General features: G+C 39.6%; 1 protein-coding gene across 2 annotated transcripts in view; it reads left to right on the forward strand.

The window, feature by feature from the left end:
• The window catches only part of BCKDHB (branched chain keto acid dehydrogenase E1 subunit beta), a 264,232-nt gene that overhangs the window by 52,926 nt on the left and 185,113 nt on the right, over positions 1–26,193 (forward strand). For both annotated transcript variants that reach the window (XM_030555804.1, XM_030555805.1), the window contains 3 exons: positions 3,524–3,657; positions 4,417–4,572; positions 11,268–11,376. In XM_030555804.1, coding sequence (XP_030411664.1) covers positions 3,524–3,657; positions 4,417–4,572; positions 11,268–11,376 — 399 coding nt within the window. The remainder of the gene's footprint in view (positions 1–3,523; positions 3,658–4,416; positions 4,573–11,267; positions 11,377–26,193) is intronic.

The following is a 26,193-nucleotide window of genomic DNA, read 5'->3' on the forward strand; positions in this document are numbered from 1 at the left end:
TAAGACTGAAGGGGGCATAGTGGTAAAGGGAATGATAATATCATCATCATATTTACCAGCACTTTGCCTTTGGTCTCATGACATAATATTGAATCATTTTGGAAGGCTAAGTAAGGGGTGATGATAACTGAGAGGTGGTTATGAGGCATGTCCAGAGATTTATGTCTATAACTCTTCTTGAGCTGGGTCACTAACTTTTTCAGATCCTTGCTGAGAATTGTATCTCACAAAGTAATGATTTCAGTCTTTTTGGTAACAGGAAGATAGATGATTAGCAAATGAACTGCATACTAAAAAGTATGTTTAACTAACTGATTGTGCTTTTATTTACATATTTAGGGGGAAAAATTCAGCAAGTATGGACATTTTCTAAGCTTGACACTTTTTTTTATTTTTATTTTTTTGACAGATACGGTGGCAAGTTCTGTAGAAATGCTTCTACATATATTAAATAGACTTGTCTACTGAAACTGATGTTCTTGGGATTTCTAACAAATTTCAGTCTGATATAGTAATAATTGACTATTGAATTATTTATTCTATACTGGTTCTTATACTGTGTTCATCACTGTAGTGTCTGAGTGCCATCCATTGTGCATTAAGCAATACGACTAACATCTGTCATGTATTATTTGTTCTGTCATCTTTTTCCCCAAGGGTTGAAGTGGAGTATCTAGTTTTGGTAGTGGTATTTTTTTTAATGAGCATGTTTGTATGTATTTATTTTAGAGAAGCTAAGGTCAACGAATATGCGTTGCACTCTTGGGAGGTGGTGAGGTATCTGAGGGTCCGAAGTTTTTTGGTGGAGTTCATGCTGGCCATCGAGAAAGTAAAGCTCATATATGCAATAAAAATTACTCTTATCGTAGAGAGTTCCATTGTGCCAGAGGAGTAGAATTGTCTACCACAGTCTTCATCCTGGAGCTTTAGGTGGTCTTTCAGATATTCCAGGCCCAGACCATGGAACTCTTTGAAGATAAAGATTGAGACTTTGAACTTGATTTAAAATTCTATGGGAAGATAGTGTAGAGAGCGGAGGACAGATTTGATGTGCTCATGGTAGCCTGTGTTTCTTCGAAGACCACAGAAGCATTGTATACTAGTTGGTATGATGCCTTCAGCACTAAGAAAATTTTCAGATATATTATATTCCTGTAGTCTAGCTAAGAGGACTGACATAGACTAACGGAGGCCAGGCTATCATCTGCCAGGATGGGATGGAACCATCTGGCCCCTCTGAGAGGAGAGAAAACATTACTTGCATATGCTGTTGTGTCAGAGTGTGGCATCAGGAGGGATTGAGGAGTGTTCTGAAACTACAGAATGACTTGACCAATTGTGGATGTGTACCTTCAACCAAAGGGGACTGCTCTGTGAAATATTCAAAATGCTTTCCTCTGCCTCGCAGCATCTTCTCTGATTTGCTCGTGTTCAGTTTCAGCCAACTGTTGTTCATCCATGAAATGATCTCATTTGGATACTGGGCCATCTTGGTGGTAGAGGTGTGGTCATATGTGGTGAGGGATAGTTAGAGCTGTATGTCATCTGCATACTGCTGGGACTTGAATCCATGTTATCTGATCAGTTCACCTGGTGGTTGCATGTAGATGTTGCAAAGGATAGAGAGAATTGATCTTTGTGGAACCATTAATGAGTGGTCTAGTGGTGGTGATCATTATATTGGTTGGGTGCACTCTCCAGAATGGACTCAAACCTCTTTAATGTGTTTGTCTGTATCCGTGCCACATCTCTCAGATGAGACAGCAGTATGGTCTAGTCAACAGTACTGAATGCTGCAGAGGGGTCCAGGGGGTCCAGTAGGATTTCCATTAACAAAAAGAGATCATCCATCAGTGCAATTAAAAGGAGTTCCAACTTCATGTCTTGGCCTGAATGCAGATATCGATGGGTCTAGATGAGCTTATATTTGCCCTTTAACTAGCTTCTCTATTAGCTTGCTCAGGAGTGGGAAGTTTGACAGCATCTAGTAACTGGTTAAAACCAGAGTATCCAGGATGGGTTTCTTCAGTGTTGGTCAGGCTATTGCATATTTGAAGGAGGAAGGGAAGATTCTTTCTCTGAATGATGCGTTGGCTGTTTCAGTCAGGAGGTTGGCACTAGGAAGGGCATGAGTCAGCACCCAATATGGGGTTGAAACTCCTTTATGGTGTCACTTAATTTTTTGAATGAATGTACTAACTCCAGGAATGCAGGGGGATTTTGGTTGGTGTTAAAGGTGTGGCAGATCCATGCTGTTAGAAAAGGCTTCTTATATGTGCATGATCATTTTGGTACAATAGAAGGATAGTTCATCACAGTGCTTGCTGCTCAGTTCTGTTGAAGGCTGAACGCACTCAAGATTAAGTAATTTACTACTTGGAAGAGCTCTTTGGGAAGGGATTTGGCAGCTTCAGTGGAGGTTCTCTCTCTTGGTGTTTAGAAGGTTCTCTTGGTGTTTAGCTTTTGAGGAGTTCATTATGTTTCAGCCTGTCTGTATCAGTCTTTGTTTTCCACCCCTAGCACTCAAGTTTCTGCCCCTCTTTCTTGATTTGGACTGGATGTCAGAAAACCAAGGCGATCTGCATGGGCAGATGGGAGGAACCTTCTGGGGCTTGTGTGTTGATTATGAAACTTATTTCTTAGTTAAAATCTTCAATAAAAACTGTTTCTGTAAAATTTGCCAGCCTGTAGAGTAGCAACTGCTGCTAACGGTGGATCATCATAAGAATCTAGCTACCCTGTCATGTTCTCTTTTACTAGATATCACGCTCGCGCTCTCTCTCTCTCTCTCTTTAAATAATAAAAATTTTTATGATGGGTATTGAAGAGGGATTTCAAGGAGGAGAGGGCAGTGGCTTTCTACATCAGTTTAGGGAGGTAGTTTTGTTCATGGGGGCAGTTTGCAGGAACGTGTAAAGATGATGGTTATGGGAGAAGTGGTCAAGTTCTACATCATTGGGTGGAGGGAATGCAGTAGAGAATGACGGTGGCCAATTAGGAAGGGTCATAGCTGTGAAGTAGCTTGAACTTGATGCCGTGTATTAAAAGCCTATTTACCCAGCATGTCAGTGCACAATGCCACCACTTGGTCATTGCACCTGTTCTCCACTCAGTGCATTGAATTTTATATTCTAGGAGTTTGGTTTCTATTAATTGGTCCGCCAGGAATTAAACTATGGTCTCTCCTTTTTGTAGTTTGACCTGTCTCAAAGGCAAGCAGTTCAACATGTGAGTGTGAGTGCTCATGCAGTTAGAGCATGGGCTTGGAAATTAGTTCTGATTTATGTGCTTAGCTCTTTTACTATGTGAACTTTGGCAAGTGGCTTTAACTCTCTTTTCATTACAGGTGTATTTGTGAGGCTTAACTAATGTTTATAAATGTGTTGTAAACCCTTATTATAGCTGTATGCAATCCATCCACAATCTATTAGGCATATTGTAAATTGTATACATCTGGGGACAAAAGGTGAATAGTTTTTTTTTTTTACTGTTGAAAGTATTAAAGCAGCTCTTTCTTTTATAGGTAAAGACAGAGTTTTCAATACCCCTTTGTGTGAACAAGGAATTGTTGGATTCGGTATTGGAGTTGCAGTTGCTGGAGCTACAGCCATTGCAGAAATTCAATTTGCAGACTACATTTTTCCAGCATTTGATCAGGTTAGTACCTATCACAGGTTGTTTAGGGAAGTAAAGGGAAACAAATTGCCTGTTGAGAATGGCTTTTCTGGTGGATTAAAATATAATCAGCTGAAGCAAGTTTTATATTATGATTTTTGCAAATATGTTCACAGTGATGAGTATGTTTTATGTTTTAAGGCTAAGATTAAGCATGGGTATTTTTAGTAAAAATTGTGGACAAAAATTCACGGCCTGTGACCTGTCTGTAACTTTTACTAAAAATACCCATGGCTAAATCTTAGCTGCCTTGGGGCCAGTGCTGCTCTGTTCTCCCCCCAGCCCCTTGGGGCTGCCGCTACTCAGGGGGGACCAGGCCACCAAGCAGCAGCCAGTGCCACTGGCTGTGGGGCAGCTCCAGCAGTGGCTGGTGTGGCTGGCTCTGGCGTCAGGCACATTGGCCGCTGCAGTTGTGGAATTTCACGGAGGTTGCGGAAAGTCGCGAAATCCGTGAGTTCCGTAACCTCTCTGAAAAACTCACTGCCTTACTAATGTTTGTATATACTTTAATCAGAAACATACAGGTCCAGGTTAAAAGTTGAACCTAGCTTGCAGGCAGGGCAAGGCATCGAAAGTTTAGACACAGCATGGTCCAGTACAAAAGACATGGTAGTGGAAACAGGAATATTTGGATTGTATTCCCAGCTTGTATAGCAGTATAAGTATACCTGGCTCATGTTAGTGGAATGAATATTACTAATGTGTATGAAGGATTTTAAAATTATGATTCTCTTTTTTCAGATTGTTAATGAAGCGGCAAAATATCGGTATCGCTCCGGAGATCTTTTTAATTGTGGAAGTCTCACGATAAGAGCACCATGGGGTTGCGTAGGTCATGGTGCGCTATATCATTCTCAAAGTCCAGAAGCTTTTTTTGCTCATTGTCCAGGAATAAAGGTACAATAATCTTCATGTTTAATCTTTATTTACAATTCATTATATGAGTGAGAGTAAATACTGTCTGTGGAAAGGAGACTAAGCAGGGTTCAGAGACTCTTCTTGGGTGAATTTAATCCTTTGAACCTACCTGTGTGTCTGGGAGCAAGTGAGGAAGGGGACAAAGAAAACAAAGGCAGTTAAGGTTTTTTAAATTTTCTGAATCATAAACTGAATTAAAATTAGCACATAAGAAAAGCGCGCGCACAGAATACCTGATGAACATAGATGTGTATTAATTGAAGACTACATTAAGTTCAATGTTGTTATTGTTGAGAACGCACAGCATTCAGGTAATCGTAACTTGTCCCCAGTAAGCATATGTGGTATCTTGTATTAATGTACCATATCGCTCTGAAGGCATACATTTAACATACCAATATCTGCACTATGGCCAGTGTATAGTAGATTTGGAAACTCTTATAATTTCCCAGTTTTTATGCATCTGTATGTCCTTAACTACAATAGCTAATTAACATAAGGTTTAGGTTGCGATATTTTTAGAGAAGAAACAGCAAAGTAAATAATTTTTAAGTCTTGTGTTTCCTTTCTCTTCCCTTCCCAAATGTGTGATGTGATATTTACATGTGCGAGGTGAGAGAGGAAATCTGACTAGGTGTATATTTTTGTAAACACTGTAATGTGGGCTAACTCAAATAAATATTGCTGTGCTAGGATATCACCATTTCTAACTCAATTTCTCTCAAGTTAATTTTTACCTATGTACCCTTGGGTTACACAGCCTCCAGCCCTTAGCACAGAGGAAGTGTTTCATCACTTGATTGATTGAAAGACTTCTGAAGCAAAAGCAGTGTTTGTATGTCATTTAAAAAAAAATCACAGCTGTTCCTTGTTTTCTCTAGTGTACAGAGACAAAAACATGTTGGGATTATATCTCATGAGCATCAGATTAGGTATAGTATTTCTTGCTGGAAACTCTTCCCCACGCCTTGTTCCCTTCACCCAAAAAAAAAAAAATCTTATTTTTATTAGATACAGCTGGTTCAGGGTGGGAATGCATTTTATTTTTGTATACTGGATTTCATTATGATATCCCAGAAGTATCTCAGATGTCAAGAAGTAATGTCTCTGGTCTACATTTGACACAAAAGCTCTGCAAAACGGGAGCATATAGAACTGTCCCTACAGCGGTTTTCATTGAGAATGTATGAGGAAGAGACGCAGGTTCTTTATGCCCGCTAGATTCTTATTATTTCATTACGGAGACAAGGAGCTGGGTATTGATTTTTGTTTTTGTTTTGTTTTGTCTTGTTGCTAAGGTGGATGAAGCATTGCATATATCAGTGAGAGGAATTTTTCTGTTAGCACAGATCTGGGGAATTAACAGTATCGTAACTCTGAACAAAAGACAAACTGCAATACAAGCATCAGGTTAAGATAACTATTCCAAAAAGAATGCAGTACTGAAAATGAATACAGTATTTTAACTTCCAATAGAGAGAACATGGACACCTTAGGAAGTAAGGGGAAGAAAATCAGTAAGTTGTCCAACTCAAGATATGATGTTGCTTCCATCCAAGATGGACACTTGAATATTAATTCCCTAAAGCCAGCCCCATCTTCCTCTCAACCTGCAAGCATCTTTCTGTTTTGATGGATCAGTAGTTTAAGCAACCTGGCATTTTCAGTGATATTACTTTTAAATTGCTGCTTTTTGTCATGCAAAAAACCTCATACCGGACTGATTCCTGTTATATGGCCATGTGTGTTTCTTTTTTTTCCCATTTATCTTTTACCAGTATCCATTTATTAAAGCAGAAGATAGCCTTCAAAATGTTGAGACTATTCTAAAGATTACTGAGAGTCCCTTCTTAAGAATATCTGATTTGTAGAACAGGGTGCATAGGAATGATAGATTATTTAGGTTGATCTAAAGGAAATGAAATGATATCCCCCCACTTTCCTTTAAAGGAAAAAAAAATAGGAAAATAATTCTTCCAGAATGTAAAAGACACGGTGCCAACTGAAATAGGGCATGTGCAGAAAATAAAAAAATGGCAGCTAACTATAGGTGACTGACTTAATAAAAGATATCTCCTCGCTCGCCTTGTCTATACACTTTTTAAAAAACCTTTCTTGAGAATGGCTGTGGAGAAGGAATGGGTGGTGTGTGTGTGTGTGTGTGTGTGTGTGTAGTCAACATTATTTCTTTGTATCGTCATGCTTTTCCAAAGAAGAGTCATCTCAAGAAAGATTTTAAAGACCTGTGGAAGAGCAAAAGGGCAGTGTCTGAAAATTGTGGTATTATATCTAGTTAACCTATAGATTTTCTTCACATTAGGGAGTGAAACATTTAATACCTTTTGCAAAGCAGAGTAATACTTGCCCACTTACCATGCAAAAGAACACCCTTGAAGTAAATGACCCAGTAGCACTTTCCATAGTGGCTCAAGGTTCTCTGTACAGTACAGAAGTGATCATGTTTAAACAAAACTGTGAACTGTGGTTCTACCGAGTTCCATGTCTTTTTTTTTTTCTTTCCATTGTAGACAGAAAATTAACAATGGTACAGTGTAATAATTATAGGGATCCTTGTATTTATTCAGAGTATCTACAAGAGTTAAAACAGGACTCCCTAATATAGTTATAGCATGTTTTCTTTCTTTTTTTTTCCCTGTATGAACTGGCAACCTGCCCTTCTTGAATAGCAGCAAAAACATATGTGGCGTGCCTCCTACTGCATTTTAGAACTGTGTTTAAATGGTTACTGCACATTTAAATTGGAAACATTGTACCACCATAAACTTATCAGAACACATTATTTGTGTTAGTTTAAGGGAATTTGCCAGCAGAACATCTGAAAGACAAGTTGAATTTATTTTAAATTGCTACTTTTTATATCATTCATTTAAAAACAATCAGATGAAAATGTGCAGCCGCTTAATGTTCAGGGTAAACTTGAAAAGCCAAAGTGAATTTCAGTCACTTGATCACAGAGATCTTCAAGCTCATTGGAGAGGGGCAGATAATGCTCTTGTCTTCTAGAAAAACTTTTATTGTGAAAAGTTACCACATTATAATAAATTAAGAACCTTGAGCAGGAGTCAACCCACTCTTTTGACACCTCTACGACTTCTGTTAATGCTTAAAAAATTGCATTAAGTTCAGAGTTACGACTGAATGTGTATTTTTGAGATGTCAACAGTCTTAAATTGTTACTTGGAGACATTTCACCAACACTAAATCCGTACACATTTAAAAAAAAAATTTAAATTAATGATTATATGCGCATTATTATAGATAGAGCTGATAGCACCATCTATAAGGTTGCCCAGTACTCCCCCTATTGGACCCTGTTTCAATTGCTTTGCTTTGTTAAATTTTAGTATGTGATCATGTAATTAAAGACTGTGTCTTAATGCATGTGCACAAGGAGGCTGTATTAAGGTTACACAGGTAGTAATAATTCTTGTATTCTCAAACTTTGGAGTGTTTGATTTTTCTACCTTCACGTTGTTTTCACATATTTTTGTAAGTAATTAAGTAACTTGCATAATTTTTCTGCACAACGGGGGCTCCAGGTTTTTTGTTTTTTGTTTTTTTTGTAAAAGGTGCCAACTCTGTTTTCCCCAGTCTTTCCTTGTATCACCAGCAGAGAGAGTATTGAAAACAGAAGAGCAGAGATAGTAGTGGTGTTCATGCCACAACAGTATTTGGTGGTTGGAGGAATAGCTGCAGGGGAATCCCTGCTTAAGCGTGTTCAAGAGAGAGTTTTGTTGGTGTTATTTTTGATAACTTATTCAGATTCAGGTGGTATTCGCTGATTCTGGGTTTGGATAAATTTCAGTGAAATGAAACTTGGGTTTGCACTTCTTATTGTATAACAAATATTATTGTGTCCATTAAAAACACTTGATTTGAGTAGATCTGAAATTCTGACAGATGACATTTGGATAGGGAAAGAAGTCCTGAATAAACAAAAAAAAAAAAATTTTAATTCTGAAAAATTGTTAAAGCATTCTTTTCCTTGAATTGTTTTCTTATCTCTGCATATGTAGGCATATGCTTCATGTGAGGCATAACATTAGCATGAGATACTAGTTAATATGACACTCTGACATATCTATTCAGATTTGTATCTGCTAACTGCTATGGGTGCTTAAATACCAAAGTGGTAGGTGCTTTTATATGTATCTATGATAAATAGGTAGGAAAAAAACACATAGTATCTGACATTCATCTTTTTTTTTTTTTTTTTTTTTTTTTTTTAAAGTGGCTCTGTCACATTTGTATTCAGAATCTAAAGCCCTTTGTGAAACTAGGACTCTTGATACATTTGTTCTGGCAGCATATGTTAATGATGCCTTCTGGACAAAGATCCTTTGAGACATTTTTATACTGAAATCAGATGTATTTCTTGATACCCACATCTATACTGGGAAGTGCTTTCTAACCCAAACTCAAATGGTTCCCAGGAGCTTGCCTGAAAGAACAAGTCATCCTGACATTGTGGAAACACAAGTTAATTACCAATATTGAGTAATGGATCAATTATCACATGGAAATATTTAAATTTGTTGTAGTTAAAGTTATTAGATTGTGCAACTGTGTTTAAATCTGTAGTCTGGATAAACTCTGAGATCCTTGATTCACTGCATTGGACAGAATTTTACTTCCCGATCCAGTGCAAATTAAATGTGTGTCACAGCCTCCATACTTCCAGCTGAAAGAGTCAGCAATCAGAAGTGAATATTAGAATGTTATAATCTTAGTGTAATTTTCTTCCTCTCCTTTCCTTCTTCTTCATTTCTTTTCCCTTTTCATTTCTTTTTCTGACAGTCTAGATTTGGTTATCAATGGTCCTTCCATTTCAGCATAGCACTGTATTGCTGTAATTGCGTGAGGGCCAGATTGTCAAGGTTAGGTACATGAGTTGCAGAACTGCTGTTGCACGTATCTAATGAATGCGTCCAGATACCAGAATGAACTTGTGAATCAATTGTCTGTGTATACAAATAGCCTGGTGTGGTAGGTATCTAATTGGTTATGTGCATATACAAATAAATGGCTTGTGTGCATGCGAACATTGGGTATGTGCACACCTGTGTATAGTAGGGTAACTGCACCTGCCTAATTTTAAAAAACCTAGCCATACATGTTAGTAGACTATCCAGTATTGGTATTGGTTTCTATACCAGGTTTCTTCAAGTGTGAGAGACAGGGCCTATGTTACATGAAATTTACTCACCTCTTGTTAGTTACCCTTGCATGGATGTTCAGAGGAAGGGCTATAAGAATGAGTGGTTTGGAGTCAGAAAGGGGAAGAATGTCTTTAGGATGGTAGAGCTTATAGGATGTGGTTGAACCTCATCCTGGGGGATTTTTCTGTTTACTTCCTGATTGCGTTAACTCTTTGTTTTTGTTTTGAAACAATGTTCTCTGAGGAAAACACCTTGCTGATTGCAAATGTCATTCCTTTATCTTATAGTGAAATAAAGTTTTACTCTAATAAAAGTTGTTGGACTTTCACCATTTCTGGTTCTCCCCTCTCAAGTAAACGATAAGAGAGCTCCCATGATAGCACAAGTGCCAACTGGACAATCCAAACTACCTTATGTGAGCAGAATTCCTCAATGTCTGACCCACTGCAGAGAGGAGGACTTTCCAGGTCTATTTTGAGGGGAACAAAATACTTTCAAGAACCTAAAAAGCATTTTAAGTATCATAATTTGATTTTACTACCCCTGTTAGCACACTTGATATAATTTTCATCCTGATTGACTACTCATTACTTAAAGCAAAGTAATTGCTCTTATTTGACATTAAGTGAAACCATTTCTGCTAAACAGTGAGATTATGTAAATTTAATTGATTTGCGTGGTATCACTTTTGAGTATGGTACATATCAACAGTACTGGTAAACGTTTTAAGTATTATGCATTAAAGTTTATTTCTAAATATTGAACATACTGTATTTGTGGTATAAATGTTGCAGCCTTACGAGGATTGACATTTTTTTAAAAGAAAGAATCTTGTAGCAGATAGGAATTTCCACATTATTTAGAAATGGTCACTATAGTAGCATTTAAGAATAGTTGTAGATTTAGTTGTAGATTACCATTAAACTTAAAAAGTCTTAAATATAGGCCCTGATTCAACAAAACCCCCAAGCTTGTGCTTAAATTTTGCCACACTGATGTTGATGAATGATGGATTTAAGCATGCGTGTGCTTTGCTCAATCAGGCATAAACAAAGATTTTTTTTATTTTTATTTTTATTGTTAATAGCAATAGCTGCACTTTTTCTAAAAGTGAAACAAGATAGAGTGCAAGACATATATAGCAACAAGTAGCGTTTCCAACTGCTAGTGATGGTTCGGTAAATGTTCAGACGAAAATCCCGGTTTTGTTGTTTGTGCTTTGCTTGCTCCTGATACTCATCATTAGTCTGCTTCATGCTACTTCTATTCAGTTTTTTTACTAGGAAATGGCAGAAACTTAACACAGTGTAGAAAAGGAAAAACATTCTGAGCTGTTTTTAATCTTTAAACAATGATTTGGTAAAGCCTGACCTTAGCAGGTTTTATGTAAGTATTTGTGTAAACTCATGTGGCCTGCTAACCTATTATCTCTGTATCTAATCCTTAAATAGCTGAATTATGTTTTTAATCAGTTTTTATAAATAATTTTTACAGGTTGTTATTCCAAGAAGTCCTCTTCAGGCCAAAGGACTATTACTATCGTGCATAGAAGATAAAAACCCCTGCATATTCTTTGAACCTAAAATACTTTACAGAGCAGCAGGTAAAAATGTTTCTTACATGTAGTGTACACCAATAAAATTTAATTTGTGTGTGTGTGTAAGTGTATACTCAATGTAAATTGATGCATTTTATGTTACGGGATCCATCTTTATATTTATTTGTCTTTTTTTATGTGTTTAATTATTTAGTGTGTGTTTTAGAAAAGCTGCTCAAAAATTGGCCAAGATTTTAAAATATGGGTGTCAAAATTAGGTATCCAGATCCATTTAAGCACCTGATCCAACTCCCACTGACTTCAGTATTTGTAAATCGTAAGTAGTGAAGTCCTGATTCCAAAGTCAGTAAAAGTTTTGCATTCATATTAGAATAAAGAATTGAACAGTAAAAAGAAGAAGAGTCAAAAGAGACCAGTGGGAATTACTCTTTATGATTAGGGAAGGAGTCTTGTTAAAAATAATATAATTATGCCTTCCAATACATGTGAGACACAAACACAGCCTTGTAACAGAAAGACACCGAACTGAAGAACTGTCCTGGCTAAGTAAAGGCAGTTCGAGTGTACATCATAGCCATCTGCTGATTTTCAGGTAGACAGTTTTCAGGTGTCTTTGAAATATAAATTATGTCCATTTCATTTTTCTTTACCAGAAACTGCCTTTCAGGGGAATTATCTTGTTTTGTTCTGATAATTTCTGAGAACATCATTTATGTGAGCTAGGATATAATCTACAGTACATTTGTCCAAGTTTTTTGATACTCCTAGGCTATTACCTTTATTTAATACCATCTTTATGGCTCAGTCCCTACCCTTCCTTAGCTGTTTTTTTGAGCTGTTTTGCTGCTCTTGGGAGCTGGATCAGTTTGCAGAGGAGGACGAACAGTGGTAGAGGCTAGAAGTTGCTCTTGATGTCGTTTATGGAAAATTATATGAGCTCACTGGTTGGTGTGTTTCTCTTTCTGCTCTCTGCTGTGCTGCTAAACTGAGAATCATGCCAGGCTCTCCTGTGGGGCCACTGCAGCAGAGGGGGATCTAGTGAATTCCGGCAGAGACCAGAGCCACCAGTTCTGTGTGAAAGATAATATCAGTGCCACTGAGGGAAGATTTTAAATTGCTACTGCCTCTGTCCTGTGGTCATTCCCCTAATCACAGGGCAGATGTGGCAACCACCTTATTGTCCCTCGTAAATGCATTGATCCCAGCTGCTGGAAAGCGATGGCACAGAATCAGTGGATTTATTCTGAGGTTCTGTGGGAGAAAGAAGCATAATGGCTTCTTAAAGGTACACAATCTGCTTCTTTATTCTGTTGGACCTTCTTCACACCTGCGGTGGCTCCAGCACAGCCAGGCATTCAGGAACCTTGTCCCGTTCCCCTTAGCAGCACAAGCAGGAAGAGGTAAGAGAGGAACTAAGAGAAGAAGCAGTGCCTCAGTGAGAGAGCAGGGCTGGGTCCAGAAATGCATGATCATGTAAGGGTACGTCTACACTTCAGTTGGAAGTGTAATTTTCTGCTTGGGTAGACATACATGTGCTAACTTTTGATTTGAGCTAGTGTGCTAAAAATAGCAGTGTAGCTTCAGCAACATGAGTATGGCACAGGCTAGCCAGAAGAGTACTTACCGCGTTATAGGTGAAACCGCGTTATATCGACCTTGCTTTGATCCACCAGAGTGCACAGCCCCGCCCCCCTGGAGCACTGTTTTACCGCGTTATAGCCGAATTCATGTTATATCGGATCGCATTCTATTGAGGTAGAGGTGTATTGAAATTTTTACTCATAAGATTGGGATTTTTTCCCACTGAGATCCGATTTATTATAGTTGCTTGTTGTGTCCTGCATAATAGCTGTGAGATGTAAGCTGCTGCTGGGGTCGAGGGTGGAGATGGAGCACAAAGTGGAGCTATGTGGTTGAGGGAGAGTTTTTGTAAGCATAATTTAATGGGCAGCTGCATTAATGTGGTATGCTTGGCTGTACTTGTGCCCTGGAGGTTTGTGGGCTGTTAGGAATTGTGTAGTGCTTGGTGTACATTTATACATATAACACTTTTAGTGAACCTATGCCCTTTTGGTTGCTTGTTATGCATTTATCATTACATTGTATTTCACTGAAAATATGAACTATGCATTGTGTGCTGGGTGTTTTTTTGTACTTGTGAATTCTGTGGTGCTGTACACTCACAAGTACTCGGTGCTCTGGGTACTGCTATGCATTCTGCAGTGTGTAAGAACAACCGTACTGGTTCAGATCAATGGACCATCTAGCCCACTCTCCTGTCTTCTGACAGCGACCAGAGCCAGATGCTTCAGAGGGAATGAACAGAACAGAGCAATTTGGAGTGATCCATCCCTTGTCGTCTAGCCCCATTATCTGGTAGTCAGAGGTTTAGGGGCACCTGGAGCATGAGGTTGCATCCCTGACTGTCATTGTCCATCAAGAACTTATCTAATTATTTTTGGAACTCAATTATACTTTTGGTTTTCATAACATCCCATAGCAGTGTGTTCCTGAAGTTGGCTGCATTGTGTGAAGAAGTACTTCCCTTTTGTTTGTTTTTAATCCTGCTGTCGATTAATTTCATCTTGTGACACCTAGGTCTTATGTTTTGTGAAGGGGGAAGTAACACTTCCCTATTTACTTTCTCTACACCATTCATGATTTTATACACTTCCATCATATCCCCCTTAGTTGACTCTCTTCTCAGATGAACAGTCCTAGTCTTTCTAATCTTCCCTCATATGCAAGATGTTCTATACCCCTAATTATTTTTGTTGCCCTTCTCTGCACCTTTTCCCATTCTAATGTATCTTTTTTTGAGATGGGACAACCAGAACTGCATGCAGTATTCAATGCATACCATTGATTTATATAGTGGTGTTAAGATATTTTGTCTTATCATCTATCCCTTTCCTAAGGGTTCTAACATTGTTAGCTTTTTTGACTGCACATTGAGTGGAAGTTTTCAGAGAACTATCCACAATGATTTCAAGATCTTCTTCTTAAATGTAACAGCTAATTTACATCCCCATCATTTTTTATGTACAATTGGGATTATGTTTTCCAATATGCATTACTTTGCATTTATCAACATTGAATTTCATCTGCCATTCTGTTGCCTAGTCGCCCAGTCACCCTCCCCTTTCCAGTTTGTTGTACTGCTATCTCTTCTCATATGAGTGTAATAATGAGATGTTGATGCTTTTGTCTTGTTGATTTGGGATGAGGGAGGCGCCATCTTGTGCTTGCCAAGTTGGACCAACAGGAAAAGGCATTTCTAAAATGTGAGGTGTTTTAAGGGGAATAATGGCTTCTGATCTCTGTGACCTTGGGCAGTGGAGTTTACAATTGTGACCAGAGCAGTCAGGCAGGCATTGCTGGAGGACTGTTTAGGATTGATATAGGTCACACAGTGTCTACAGTTGCACTACGTAGGTTGATTGTGGCTCAGTGCCAATTAGGGAGGTGGTTTTACAGTGTTGCCTCAGTGGGTGCTTATATCTGCTGGAGACAAATTTGAGTGTAGACACATGCACAAATAAGTCACTACAAGGCAACTTCCGTTGACCTTACTTAATAGTGTGGATCCAGACCTCCGCCTACAAAAGAGTGTAATATCATTCACATTGGCTGTCCCCTGGCACTTGCTGAATGTAATTGCCAGGTTATCTGCACATTGGTGTAGATTAGTGAAGTTTCACTCAACTTTAAAATAAATGTATTATGGAAATACAAGTTTCTTTACAGTATTGTGTATATGTAGCTCAAAGGAAAAACTACTTTCCACTTTAGATGTTTTCCTACAAAATATATCTTACGTGTGAAGTAGCTTTGTTTCTGTCTGCAGTTTTTTGACAGTGAAGAAATCTCTACAGAACATAAGAACATAAGAATGGCCGTACCAGGTCAGACCAAAGGTCCATCTAGCCCAGTATTGTCTACTGACAGTGGCAAAATGCCAGGTGCCCCAGAGGGAGTGAAGCTAACAGGCAATGAGCAAGTGATCTCTCTCCCACCGTCCATCTCCATTCTCTGACGAACAGATGCTAGGGACACCATTCTTTACCCTTCCTGGCTAATAGCCATTTATGGACTTAGTCACCATGAATTTATCCAGTTCCCTTTTAAACATTGTTATAGTCCCAGTCATAAACAGATAGCTAAGGGTTAATGTCTCTTTCACCTGGAAAAGGGTAACAAAAAACACCTGACCAGAGGACCAATCAGGAAACAAGACTTTTTCAAAATCTGGGTGGAGGGAAGTTTTGGGTGTGAGTTCTTTGTTCTTTGTCTTGGGTCTGACCCTCTCGGCTCTGAGAGTGATTTTTCTATCTCCTGGCTTTCTAATCTTCTGTTTCCAAGTTGTAAGTATAAAAATAGTAAGACAATAGGTTTATATTGTTTTCTTTTGTATTTACATGTGTGTAGTTGCTGGAATGTTTAAATTGTATTCTTTTTGGATAAGGCTGTTTATTCATTTTTTTTCTTTTAAGCAAATGACCCTGTATTTGTCACCTTAATGCAGAGAGACCATTTTTATGTCCTTTTCTTTCTTTTTTATATAAAGCTTTCTTTTTAAGACCTGTTGGAGTTTTTCTTTAGTGGGGACTCCAGGGAATTGAGTCTGCAGCTCACCAGGGAATTGGTGGGAGGAAGAAGTCAGGGGGAAAAATCTCTTTGTGTTAGATTTACTAAGCCTGACTTTGCATACCCTCTGGGTAAGGGGGAGAGAGATTAGATCTCTCGTTACTTGTGTTTCCAGGACTGGAAGCAGGGAATCTCCTAGGGTCGTCCAGGGAGGGGAGCCTGGGAGGAAGTAACCAGGAAACAAGGGGAGGGGGTTACTTCCCTTTGTTGTAGGACTCAAGGCATCTAAGTCTGGGAGTCCCCCAGGGAAGGTTTTGGGGAGACCACAGTGAGCTAGGCACTGTATAATTCCTGGCTGGTGGCAGCTTTACCAGGTCCAAGCTGGTAACTAAGCTTGGAGGTTTTCATGCTAACACCCATATTTTGGACGCTAAGGTCCAGATCTGGGAAAAAATGTTATGACAGTCCCAGCCTTCACAACCTCCTCAGGTAAGGAGTTCCACAGGTTGACTGTGCGCTGTGTGAAGAAGAACTTCCTTTTATTTGTTTAAACCTACCTATTAATTTCATTTGGTGACCCCTAGTTCTTGTATTATGGGAATAAGTAAATAACTTTTCCTTATCCACTTTCTCCACATCACTCATGATTTTATATACCTCTATCATATCCCTCCTTAGTCTCCTCTTTTCCAAGCTGAAGAGGCCTAGCCTCTTTAATATTTCCTCGTATGGGACCCTCTCCAAACCCCTAATCATTTTAGTTGCCCTTTTCTGAACGTTTTCTAGTGCTAGAATATCTTTTCTGAGGTGAGGAGACCACATCTGTACACAGTATTCGAGATGTGGGCGTACCATGGATTTATATAAGGGCAATAATATATTCTCAGTCTTATTCTCTATCCCCTTTTTAATGATTCCTAACATCCTGTTTGCTTTTTTTGACCGCCTCTGCACACTGTGTGGGCATCTTCAGAGAACTATCCACGATGACGCCAAGATCTTTTTCCTGACTTGTTGTAGCTAAATTAGCCCTCATCATATTGTATGTATAGTTGAGGTTATTTTTTCCAATGTGCATTACTTTACATTTATCCACATTAAATTTCATTTGCCATTTTGTTGCCCAATCACTTAGTTTTGTGAGATCTTTTTGAAGTTCTTCACAATCTGCTTGGTCTTAACTATCTTGAGTAGTTTAGTATAATCTGCAAACTTTGCCACCTCACTGTTTACCCCTTTCTCCAGATCATTTATGAATAAATTGAGTAGAACTGGTCCTAATACTGACCCTTGGGGAACACCACTAGTTACCCCTCTCCATTCTGAGAATTTACCATTAATTCCTACCCTTTGTTCCCTGTCTTTTAACCCGTTCTCAGTCCATGAAAGGACCTTCCCTTTTATCCCATGACAGCTTAATTTACGTAAGGGCCTTTGATGAGGGACCTTGTCAAAGGCTTTCTGGAAATCTAAGTACGCTATGTCCACTGGATCCCCCTTGTCCACATATCTGTTGACCCCTTCAAAGAACACTAATAGACTAGTAAGACACGATTTCCCTTTACAGAAACCATGTTGGCTATTGCTCAACAGTCTGTTTTTCTATGTGTCTGACAATTTTATTCTTAACTATTGTTTCGACTAATTTGCCTGGTACCGATGTTAGACTTGCCGGTCTATAATTGCCGGGATCACCTCTAGAGCCCTTTTTAAATATTGGCGTTACATTAGCTAACTTCCAGTCATTGGGTACCGAAGCCAATTTAAAGGACAGGTTACAAACCTCAGTTAATAGTTTCGCAACTTCACATTTGAGTTCTTTCAGAACTCTTGGGTGAATGCCATCTGGTCCTGGTGACTTGTTAATGTTGAGTTTATCAATTAATTCTAAAACCCTTGTCTAGTGACACTTCAATCTGTGACAGTTCCTCAGATTTGTCACCTACAAAAGCTGGCTCAGGTTTGGGAATCTCCCTAACATCCTTAGCTGTGAAGACTGAAGCAAAGAATCCATTTAGTTTCTCCGCAATGACTTTATCGTCTTTAAGCGCTCCTTTTGTATTTTGATCGTCAGGGGGCCCCACTGGTCGTTTAGCAGGCTTCCTGCTTCTGATGTACTTAAAAAATATTTTGTTATTACCTTTGGAGTTTTTGGCTAGCCGTTCTTCAAACTCCTCTTTGGCTTTTCTTATTACACTCTTGCACTTAAGCTGGCAGGGTTTGTACTCCTTTCTATTTGCCTCACTAGGATTTGACTTCCACTTTTTAAAGGAAGTCTTTTTATCTCTCACTGCTTCTTTTACATGGTTGTTAAGCCACGGTGGCTCTTTTTTAGTTCTTTTACTATGTTTCTTAATTTGGGTTATACACTGAAGTTGAGCATCTATTATGGTGTCTTGCAGGGATTTCACTTTAGTCACTGTACCTTTTAACTTTTGTTTAACTAACCCCCTCATTTTTGTATAGTTCCCTCTTTTGAAATTAAATGCCACAGTGTTGGGCTGTTGAGGTGTTCTTTCCCCCCACAGGGATGTTGAATGCTATTGTATTATGGTCACTATTTCCAAGTGGTCCTGCTATAGTTACCTCTTGGACCAGCTCCTGCACTCCACTCAGGATTAAATCTAGAGTTGCCTCTCCCCTTGTGAGTTCCTGTACCAGCTGCTCCATGAAGCAGTCATTTAAAGTATCTAAAATTTTTATCTCTGCATTTTGTCCTGAAGTGAAATGTTCCCAGTCAATATGGGGATAATTGAAATCCCCCACTGTTATTGGGTTCTTAATTTTGATAGCCTCTCTGATTTCCCTTAGCATTTCATCATCACTGTTACTGTCCTGGTCAAGTGGTTGATAATAGATCCCTAATGTTATATTTTTATTAGAGTATGAAAATTTCTATCCATAGCGATTCTGTGGAACATGTGGATTCGCTTAAGATTTTTACTTCATTTGAATCTACATTTTCTTTCACATATAGTGCCACTCCTCCCCCCCGCCCCCCCCGCATGACCTGTTCTATACTTCTGATATATTTTGTACTCCGGAATGATTGTGTCCCATTGATTGCTCTCAGTCCACCAGGTTTCTGTGATGCCTATTATATCAATATCCTCCTTTATCACAAGGCACTCTAGTTCACCCATCTTATTATTTAGACTTCTAGCATTTGTGTACAAGCGCTTTAAAAACCTGTTTATTTGTCTGCCCTTTTCTGATGTGCCAGATTCTTTTTTATATGACTGTTTATCATCTGATCCGGCCCTTACATTATCCTCTTCCATCCTCTGTTCCTGACTATAACCTGGAGATTCCCTATCATCAGACTCTCCCCTAAGAGAAGTCTGTGTCCGATCCACATGCTCCTCTGCAGCAGTCGGCTTTCCCCCATCTCCTAGTTTAAAAACTGGGTCAGAAGCAAATAGAATCTTGAAAACAAAAAAGCAAGGGAGGTCAAATGTACTCTGGGCTAGTCTACACTGCAATTGTAAGTGTGACTGCAGTGTATGTAGACATATCTAAGCTAGCTTTGAGTTAGCTACTGCAAGTACAAAATTGTGGCAGCACAGGCTTCAGCGTAGGCTGTACAAGCCTGACTGGCACCCCGGTACTTACATGAGTGGCTAGTCCTTGCTGAAGTCTGTGCTGCCATGGCTTCACTGTGTTAGCTAGATTCCAAGCTAACTTGGGTATGTCTACATGTGCTGCTTTCACACCTTCAGTTGTAGTGTATACACACCGTCTGTTGCTTGATTTATTTTGCCCTGGCAGGTTATCAGCTTCCACTGATAATTTTCATTACATGTTGTTTTAGTAGGAAACAGGCAGTGTATTTTCAAAAACATTTTTGTGAGCAAATGGCATGTTGTGTTAATATTATTTGCATTATGGTAGTATCCAAAATCCCCATTGTGGGATTGGGGCCTCATTGTGCTAGATACTGTACAAATACATGTGGAGACTCAGTTGGTTAACAACATTGGAGCTCATCAGTGAATGTAAGTAATTGAAGGAAATTTTTAGAAAATCGCACTAGATTAGGTAAGGCCCCAAAAGCTGAGTACATTCCACTAGACAAGAGATTTCTGTTAGTTACTAAGTTAAGCAAATATCAAACAGGTCATTTTGAAGCAATCCAGACAATGGGAGCACAGTCTTATACAGATAGGAAAATTCCCCTAAAATTTTAGAGCTTCTACACTGTGTAGCTATGGTCTGAGCTCTAAATTGCATTACTAACTGTGACAAAGGCTATGGGTCTTTGTAATTCATAATTCATGACAAAAATAAAAACCTGGTTCTGAGTTTACTGCCAAAAGGCCTGATTGCCAAGATGTTCTGTGAAAGGTGGTATCTGAGGTAGGGCCATTAAGCCTCTGAAAGGCAGCTATTCCTTAATATTGTTAGGGGGTTTATCTTTCTCATCGTTTATGTCTCTTTGACATCAGAAAACTGGAGACAGGAATTAATAAGTGTGCCTATGGGAAGGGGGGAGAAGTGCAGGGTTGTTGGTATCTAGCTAGCAAGCAACTCTGTCAGTCTGATCAGAGTGGCCAGAGAGAATTGTTTGCAAGGGATGTAAGCTCTTCATTTTACTTTCCCTTTTCCCCCAGAACCTCTAAGGAGAAGTGCTGAAGGGTAAAGAGATTTAGGAACTTACACCCCCTCTTAGTCTCTGTAAAGGGTGATGAATAGAGGAGTCCACTCTCAGTGAGTGAGGTTGCCATCAGGCTGCAGTGCGTGCACTCAAAAGAGAAAAGCTGTAAGATTAAAGAGGAAATGAGTTGGTGAGGGTGGTAGTTGTCATAACATGGCCCCATTCCCTCTCTGAACAGACACCAATTTGCTAGGAGTGGACCGAATTGCTGGATCCCATCTGCTCCAAACCAAGCTGGATCTGGGCAGTGCAAGGTTGCTGTTCCTCTCATTCCCCCGGGGGCATGACCCTGGGGGGTTCCATAGCTCAGCTGCCTTAGACCCTGAAACTAGTGCCTCAGTCCTCCTGAGTCCCTAGTTATTTATACACATTCCACAGAGTGCCTGTTGTGGGTGTACTGAGCTTTTTGATTAACCCCTTCAGGGACAGCATGGCAGGCAAGGAACACAGGATTAGCAGAGGCATTTCTTAACCACAGTTATTTTTACTCTTAAACATTAGAGAGTTATAGATCAGTCTTTGCAAAATAACAGTCCTGAGATGTATCTTCCCTCCCCCACCCCCTCGCCTTCCCAGTCTGATCTCATCCCTTCTGAGAGTCTGAGATCTGGATCAGTGCGTCAGGCTAGGCAAAGTCCCTCCTGCCTTCTCTCTCCAGCCTGGTGTTCTGGCATATGGTGGGGGATAGTCCCATGTTGTGGCAATGGTCATACCAAAAAATGAGCCCAGATAGTGAAAGAACACAGAATGTGTCTGAATGTTTTAGGTGGAGAGCATCATTATTCTCTGCTGCCAAATGAGGCATCCACTAAGGCCCTTCTGTCCAGTTTGTTGTGATGGTTTACAAATAGACATTATGGGGCTGCTTTGTTGATTTCCATGAAAGATGAAGCTTCTGTCTTAGCTGTAGATGACACTAGAGCCCTATTTAAAATTTTTGAGTTTCCTTTTATAGCTACATTCAAAATAGTATCTTTGTGGTAATGGATGATCTCGTAGGTTTTGTCTCTGCTTAGAGTGTCAGTATCCAATACGAATCTGTAATGTTCAGTTGTGTCCAAATGGAGTGGCGAGCTCATAATACATTTGAGGAACACTCTCTTCTTATCTGAACAAGGAGAGGCAGAAAAAGGAGGGTTTGGAGATTTCTTTCTTAACATGAAAGCTGTAAGACATTTGCTTGTGGAACATAGTTCTGGTGGAAAATAATATGCTGAAATCTCTATGAAGAGGCTACAGCTTATTCAGCTCATCTGGCTGATAATTTAGTTATTAGAGCAAGAGAATCTTTGGCCTCGATCTGTTAAGTCTGCTTTACCCACTCTTGCTGTGCAGCTTCATTGTTATAGGAGCATCCTCAGGCAGTGAAAACTATTGTACCTGGCTTATGCCATGGCTTGGACCAGAAGACACACTAGGGACTTGACAGAAGGAAGGGGACATGGCCAAAGTACTTCTGCACTCCCAGCAATCCCTGGCTGCGGTACACTTAATTAGGGGGAGGGGCACATCTTTGTGTTAGCTGTATTTAGTGCAGCTGTATTTAGAGCAGCCTGATTTCTGGAACCCAAAGATTTGACATTCCTCTGCCTCCCTTAGAAATGATCTATTTTGGTCACGTTTGAAGCACATTTGTGGAATGCTGCAGTTTGCAAGTTCTGTGACTTCACTTCAGTGCTGCTAATCTGTTATTTTGCACCAGTGCTGAAATTCACTTTTTGAAAAAGAGTACAAAAAGACACCAAGGGGGAAAAAAAATCATTGCCCCTATGTGTGCTGTGGAAGAAACTTCTTGTTAAAAAGAGACAAATGCTATGCCTCTTATTTGACCCTGAACTTTAAGTAGCTGCAGTTCTAACAGCAACTCTAGTTATATACCAGTTACTCTTTTTAGTAGAAGAATTAGATGTTAAACTTTTTTTTATAGCTATCACAGTGAAATACAGTCTTCATCATCAAAGCTACTTCATCAATTCCCATCTGTTGGATACTAACAATTTTGGATCTGGTGGTGTGCAGAAAAGCACTGAATTTAATAGGACGTCTCTGAAATGTTTTGAGAAATAAGATGGTCTCTAGGGTGAAGCATAATGCAAGAAACAGGGCATGCATCTAGCACACTGCTTAGGGACTTGCTTGTTTTGTTTCCAATAATACTGTAAAATATTTCCTCAACCCACTAAAATGGATATATTCCCTGTATTTTGTATATAAATGTATTAACTGTATTTATTTCAGACTCTGGGCACAATACAGATTTTATGTGAAAGCGCTTTAATTACAATATTAAAAGTGGATGCCCAAATGAGGTTTCTGCTCATAGAAAATATGAGCAAAAATACAGGTCTTGTGTCTTGCCACAATCAGCCATCTCCCCAAAATCTTGGGAGAACATGTTGGATTTGCATTATGCCCTGGTGGTCACCAGATCCATACTGTGGTGAACAAAGGGGTGAAGCAGATTCCAAAGTGAAGGACACCTGGCTGGGAATGCCTTGCCACCATTCTCTTCCAATTTATATAAGGAGGGACAAACTAACTCGCACATCTCACATGGTCAACGGTCCTGGTAACATACGAGCATAGAGACAAGCCTCAGAAAACTGGGACCCAAATGATTTAGGTCAAAACCAATCCCTTAAAATTCACATGGGGCTCTGTCAGGAGCAAGTGATAGCCATGGAACAGAGGTGCAATGAACTCCCTGCATTAAACACCTCATAAAAAATGGTCTGCTGCATTCAGGTGGTTTAAAGCTGTACCCCTATGTAGAGCACAGTGCAGTAGCCAAACCTCAAGGTGACAGAGATATGGAGAATTTATGATGGATGCATCTTAAATAGAAGAACACACTTTTTTTCCTGTGTGCAATCTGGACATCTGCTGCAACCTGGAAATGCTGCAGCTGCTCGGTACCCAACAAAGCCCTTTGCTTATTAACAAGCATAGGTTCCAGATTGCAGATCACTTAGACAAAATCTCAAAAACCCTTTTGTAAAATGCTGCTATATCAAGATCTTTAATTGCCCGTATAAGATGTCACTTGTTTTAACCAGGGCTGTAAATTAATCCTAAGGAAGGATCTGAAAAGTAAAAATTTATTTTGCTTTTTTTAAAGTATACAAGTGGTAGAGTCCTAATGTGTTGCTCTTGATCATCATTTCTATTTATTGACTGGGGAGAGGTTTCCAAATGTACTGGCTGACAACTTTTTGTTGTAGGAGACAGCAGCTGTAGTTAAATTTTCTGTCACATTTGATAAATATGTTTGTAATTTGCTGCAACAGCTTCATCTGTGTCAGAGGTTCTCTAGCTGTGGTCCGCGAGCTCCCGTCAGGTGGTCCGTGAATAGTTCCCTCTAAGGTGTGCACCTGGGTGGCCGCACATGAAAGAATGAAGGGCCACCCACCTAATTAGTGGAGCTGCACAGGCATGGCTCTACTAATTAAGTGCCGGGACCCTGGAGAAGACGCACATGTAAGGTGAGGTGAGATGGGAGAATAGGGGGTAGGTGGGAAGAAGCAGAGGGGTGAGAAGAGGGGGAATTTGGGATGTGCAGGGCTGCAGTGGCCAGAGAAAGAGTCAACTTTCCCCCAGCTCTAGGGTTCCTGGCAGGGAGAGACAGCCCTCTTTCCCAGCCCCAACTCGGGGGCTGCCACGGCCGGGGAGAGGGCATATCCATTGCATTAGAAAGGTAAGACTACTGCTATTAAAATATGAGTTGTTGTGTGCTTTTATTTGTAGAACAAAAACCTTTATTAAGGTTTTTTTATATAGTACTTTTATTCAAAGTGCTTTACAATAGTTAGCTAACGGTACAAACAACATTTGGAAACATCATTAAATGGTCCACCAAAACCCTCAGCAATTTTCAAGTGGTACGTGGAAAAAAAAAGTTGGAGAACCACTGATCTATGTCAAATCTGCCCTAGCTCAAGCTATTTATGAAAGTGTCATTGGCTTGTCAGCAGGTAGTAGTTTCACAATTGTTTCCTGTCAGATGAGTTGTTCCCCTTTTGTAACATTTTCTATGCGGAAAGATGTATTCAGAGAATGTTAGACTATTTGGTTAAGCTGTCAGCAGTTAAGACATGCTAAAGTGAAGGCTGTGCATATGCATCGTGATTAGGTTGTGTTTAATAACATATCAACTCATTACATCCTGCATCACAAATACACCACATCTGAAAATCACTTCTGCATCCTCATGCATATGTGTACCTTGTAGATTTTATCATTCTTCAGTTGCCCTATTATATCATCATAAACCTACAGAAACAAAGAGGGAGAAATTTTTTTAGGGTGGCATAAGCAGGAGGATAATTAGGATTACATTTGTAAAAAGGTAACTTTAGAGGATAAAATTCTGACCCCATTGAAATCAATAGGAAGTTTTGTGATTGTCTTCACTGACTGACTGGGATTTCACCCAGAATAAATATCTGAAAGGCTTTTAAAAAGCATTTCTCCAACCATGAAGGATGAAGCGGGGATTGGGTACAGGTTTTCTATGTGTTTTAGAGTCAGGAAGCTCCACATCTCTCTGGAATAGGAAAAAATGGAAAAACCTTCCCTTCTTCCCTCAGATACCCCTTGAAATACTTCCCCTTCTTATCTAGCTACCTGCTTTCAGGAGAGCTCCATCATGAATTTTCTTTCCAGCCAGCTGGCTGAGCAACTCCTCTGAGAGATTGGAAATGAGGGCAGCAGGGAAGTTAACCTCTTCCTTGCCTGACTTAATGAATTTTTTGTGTATATATACCCCCTCTCACTTTGACAGGCATGTTCTGTTCTTCCAGTTTGTTTTAGCTGCTCTCCCCTTCCCTTTTGCTAATACTTGTCGCCTGCTGCCCATTACACCCTGCCCCAGTATTTTAGCTGCTTCTCCATTTTTCCTTGCACCACTTCCCCTGTCATTACTAGTTGTGAGATAGCTGAGGACTTTTGCTCAGGACTCCTAGCTCTCTAGTTTCTGCTCTGAGGACCACTCCTTTCCTTGTAAAGCCCTGACTAGGGATTCTGTCCCAGTCTTTGGTGGTGGCCCTTTGCGGCATCTAAGGTGTATCAGAGTTTGGTGTCGCCGTTCGGAGTTTGCAGGAACTCTCAACACTGCTTGCTATATGCCTGGCTTTCTCTTTTAGAAAAGGAAATACATGTAGGGTAGAACTCTGATCAGCTCTTTAGGTTTATTAGTTCAGTGGACTGACTCCTTATTTACACCTGTGCAACAAAGCACAATTTGGCCTCTAAAGAGCCCAGACGCTGAAAATATGATGGCTTAAAGTCTTTCTGGGCATGTGATGTTTTTCTATACCAGGAGATTCCTAACAATTTCTCTCAAACTTTTTACGTGCCTCGTGTATAAACTACATGTGCAGCGTCACCTTACTTAGCTGCACATTTCATGAACTAAGCAAGAAAATACATAAACTCTACAGTACATGGAAATAATGCGGTTTTCAGAGGCTCATAACTTAGTCAAAACAAAATCATTTTTCTCTACAACATGCAAAGCTGCAGAATTGTTCCTGAGACAATTGTAAGATTTTTATTTCTAATGGGCAAAGTGAATTTTTCCCCTTTTCATCTTTAGAAATGAGTGAACTGGGTTTGCTTCGATT

Source organism: Gopherus evgoodei, chromosome 3 (genome assembly GCF_007399415.2).
Source record: "Gopherus evgoodei ecotype Sinaloan lineage chromosome 3, rGopEvg1_v1.p, whole genome shotgun sequence".
NCBI lineage: Eukaryota > Metazoa > Chordata > Testudines > Testudinidae > Gopherus > Gopherus evgoodei.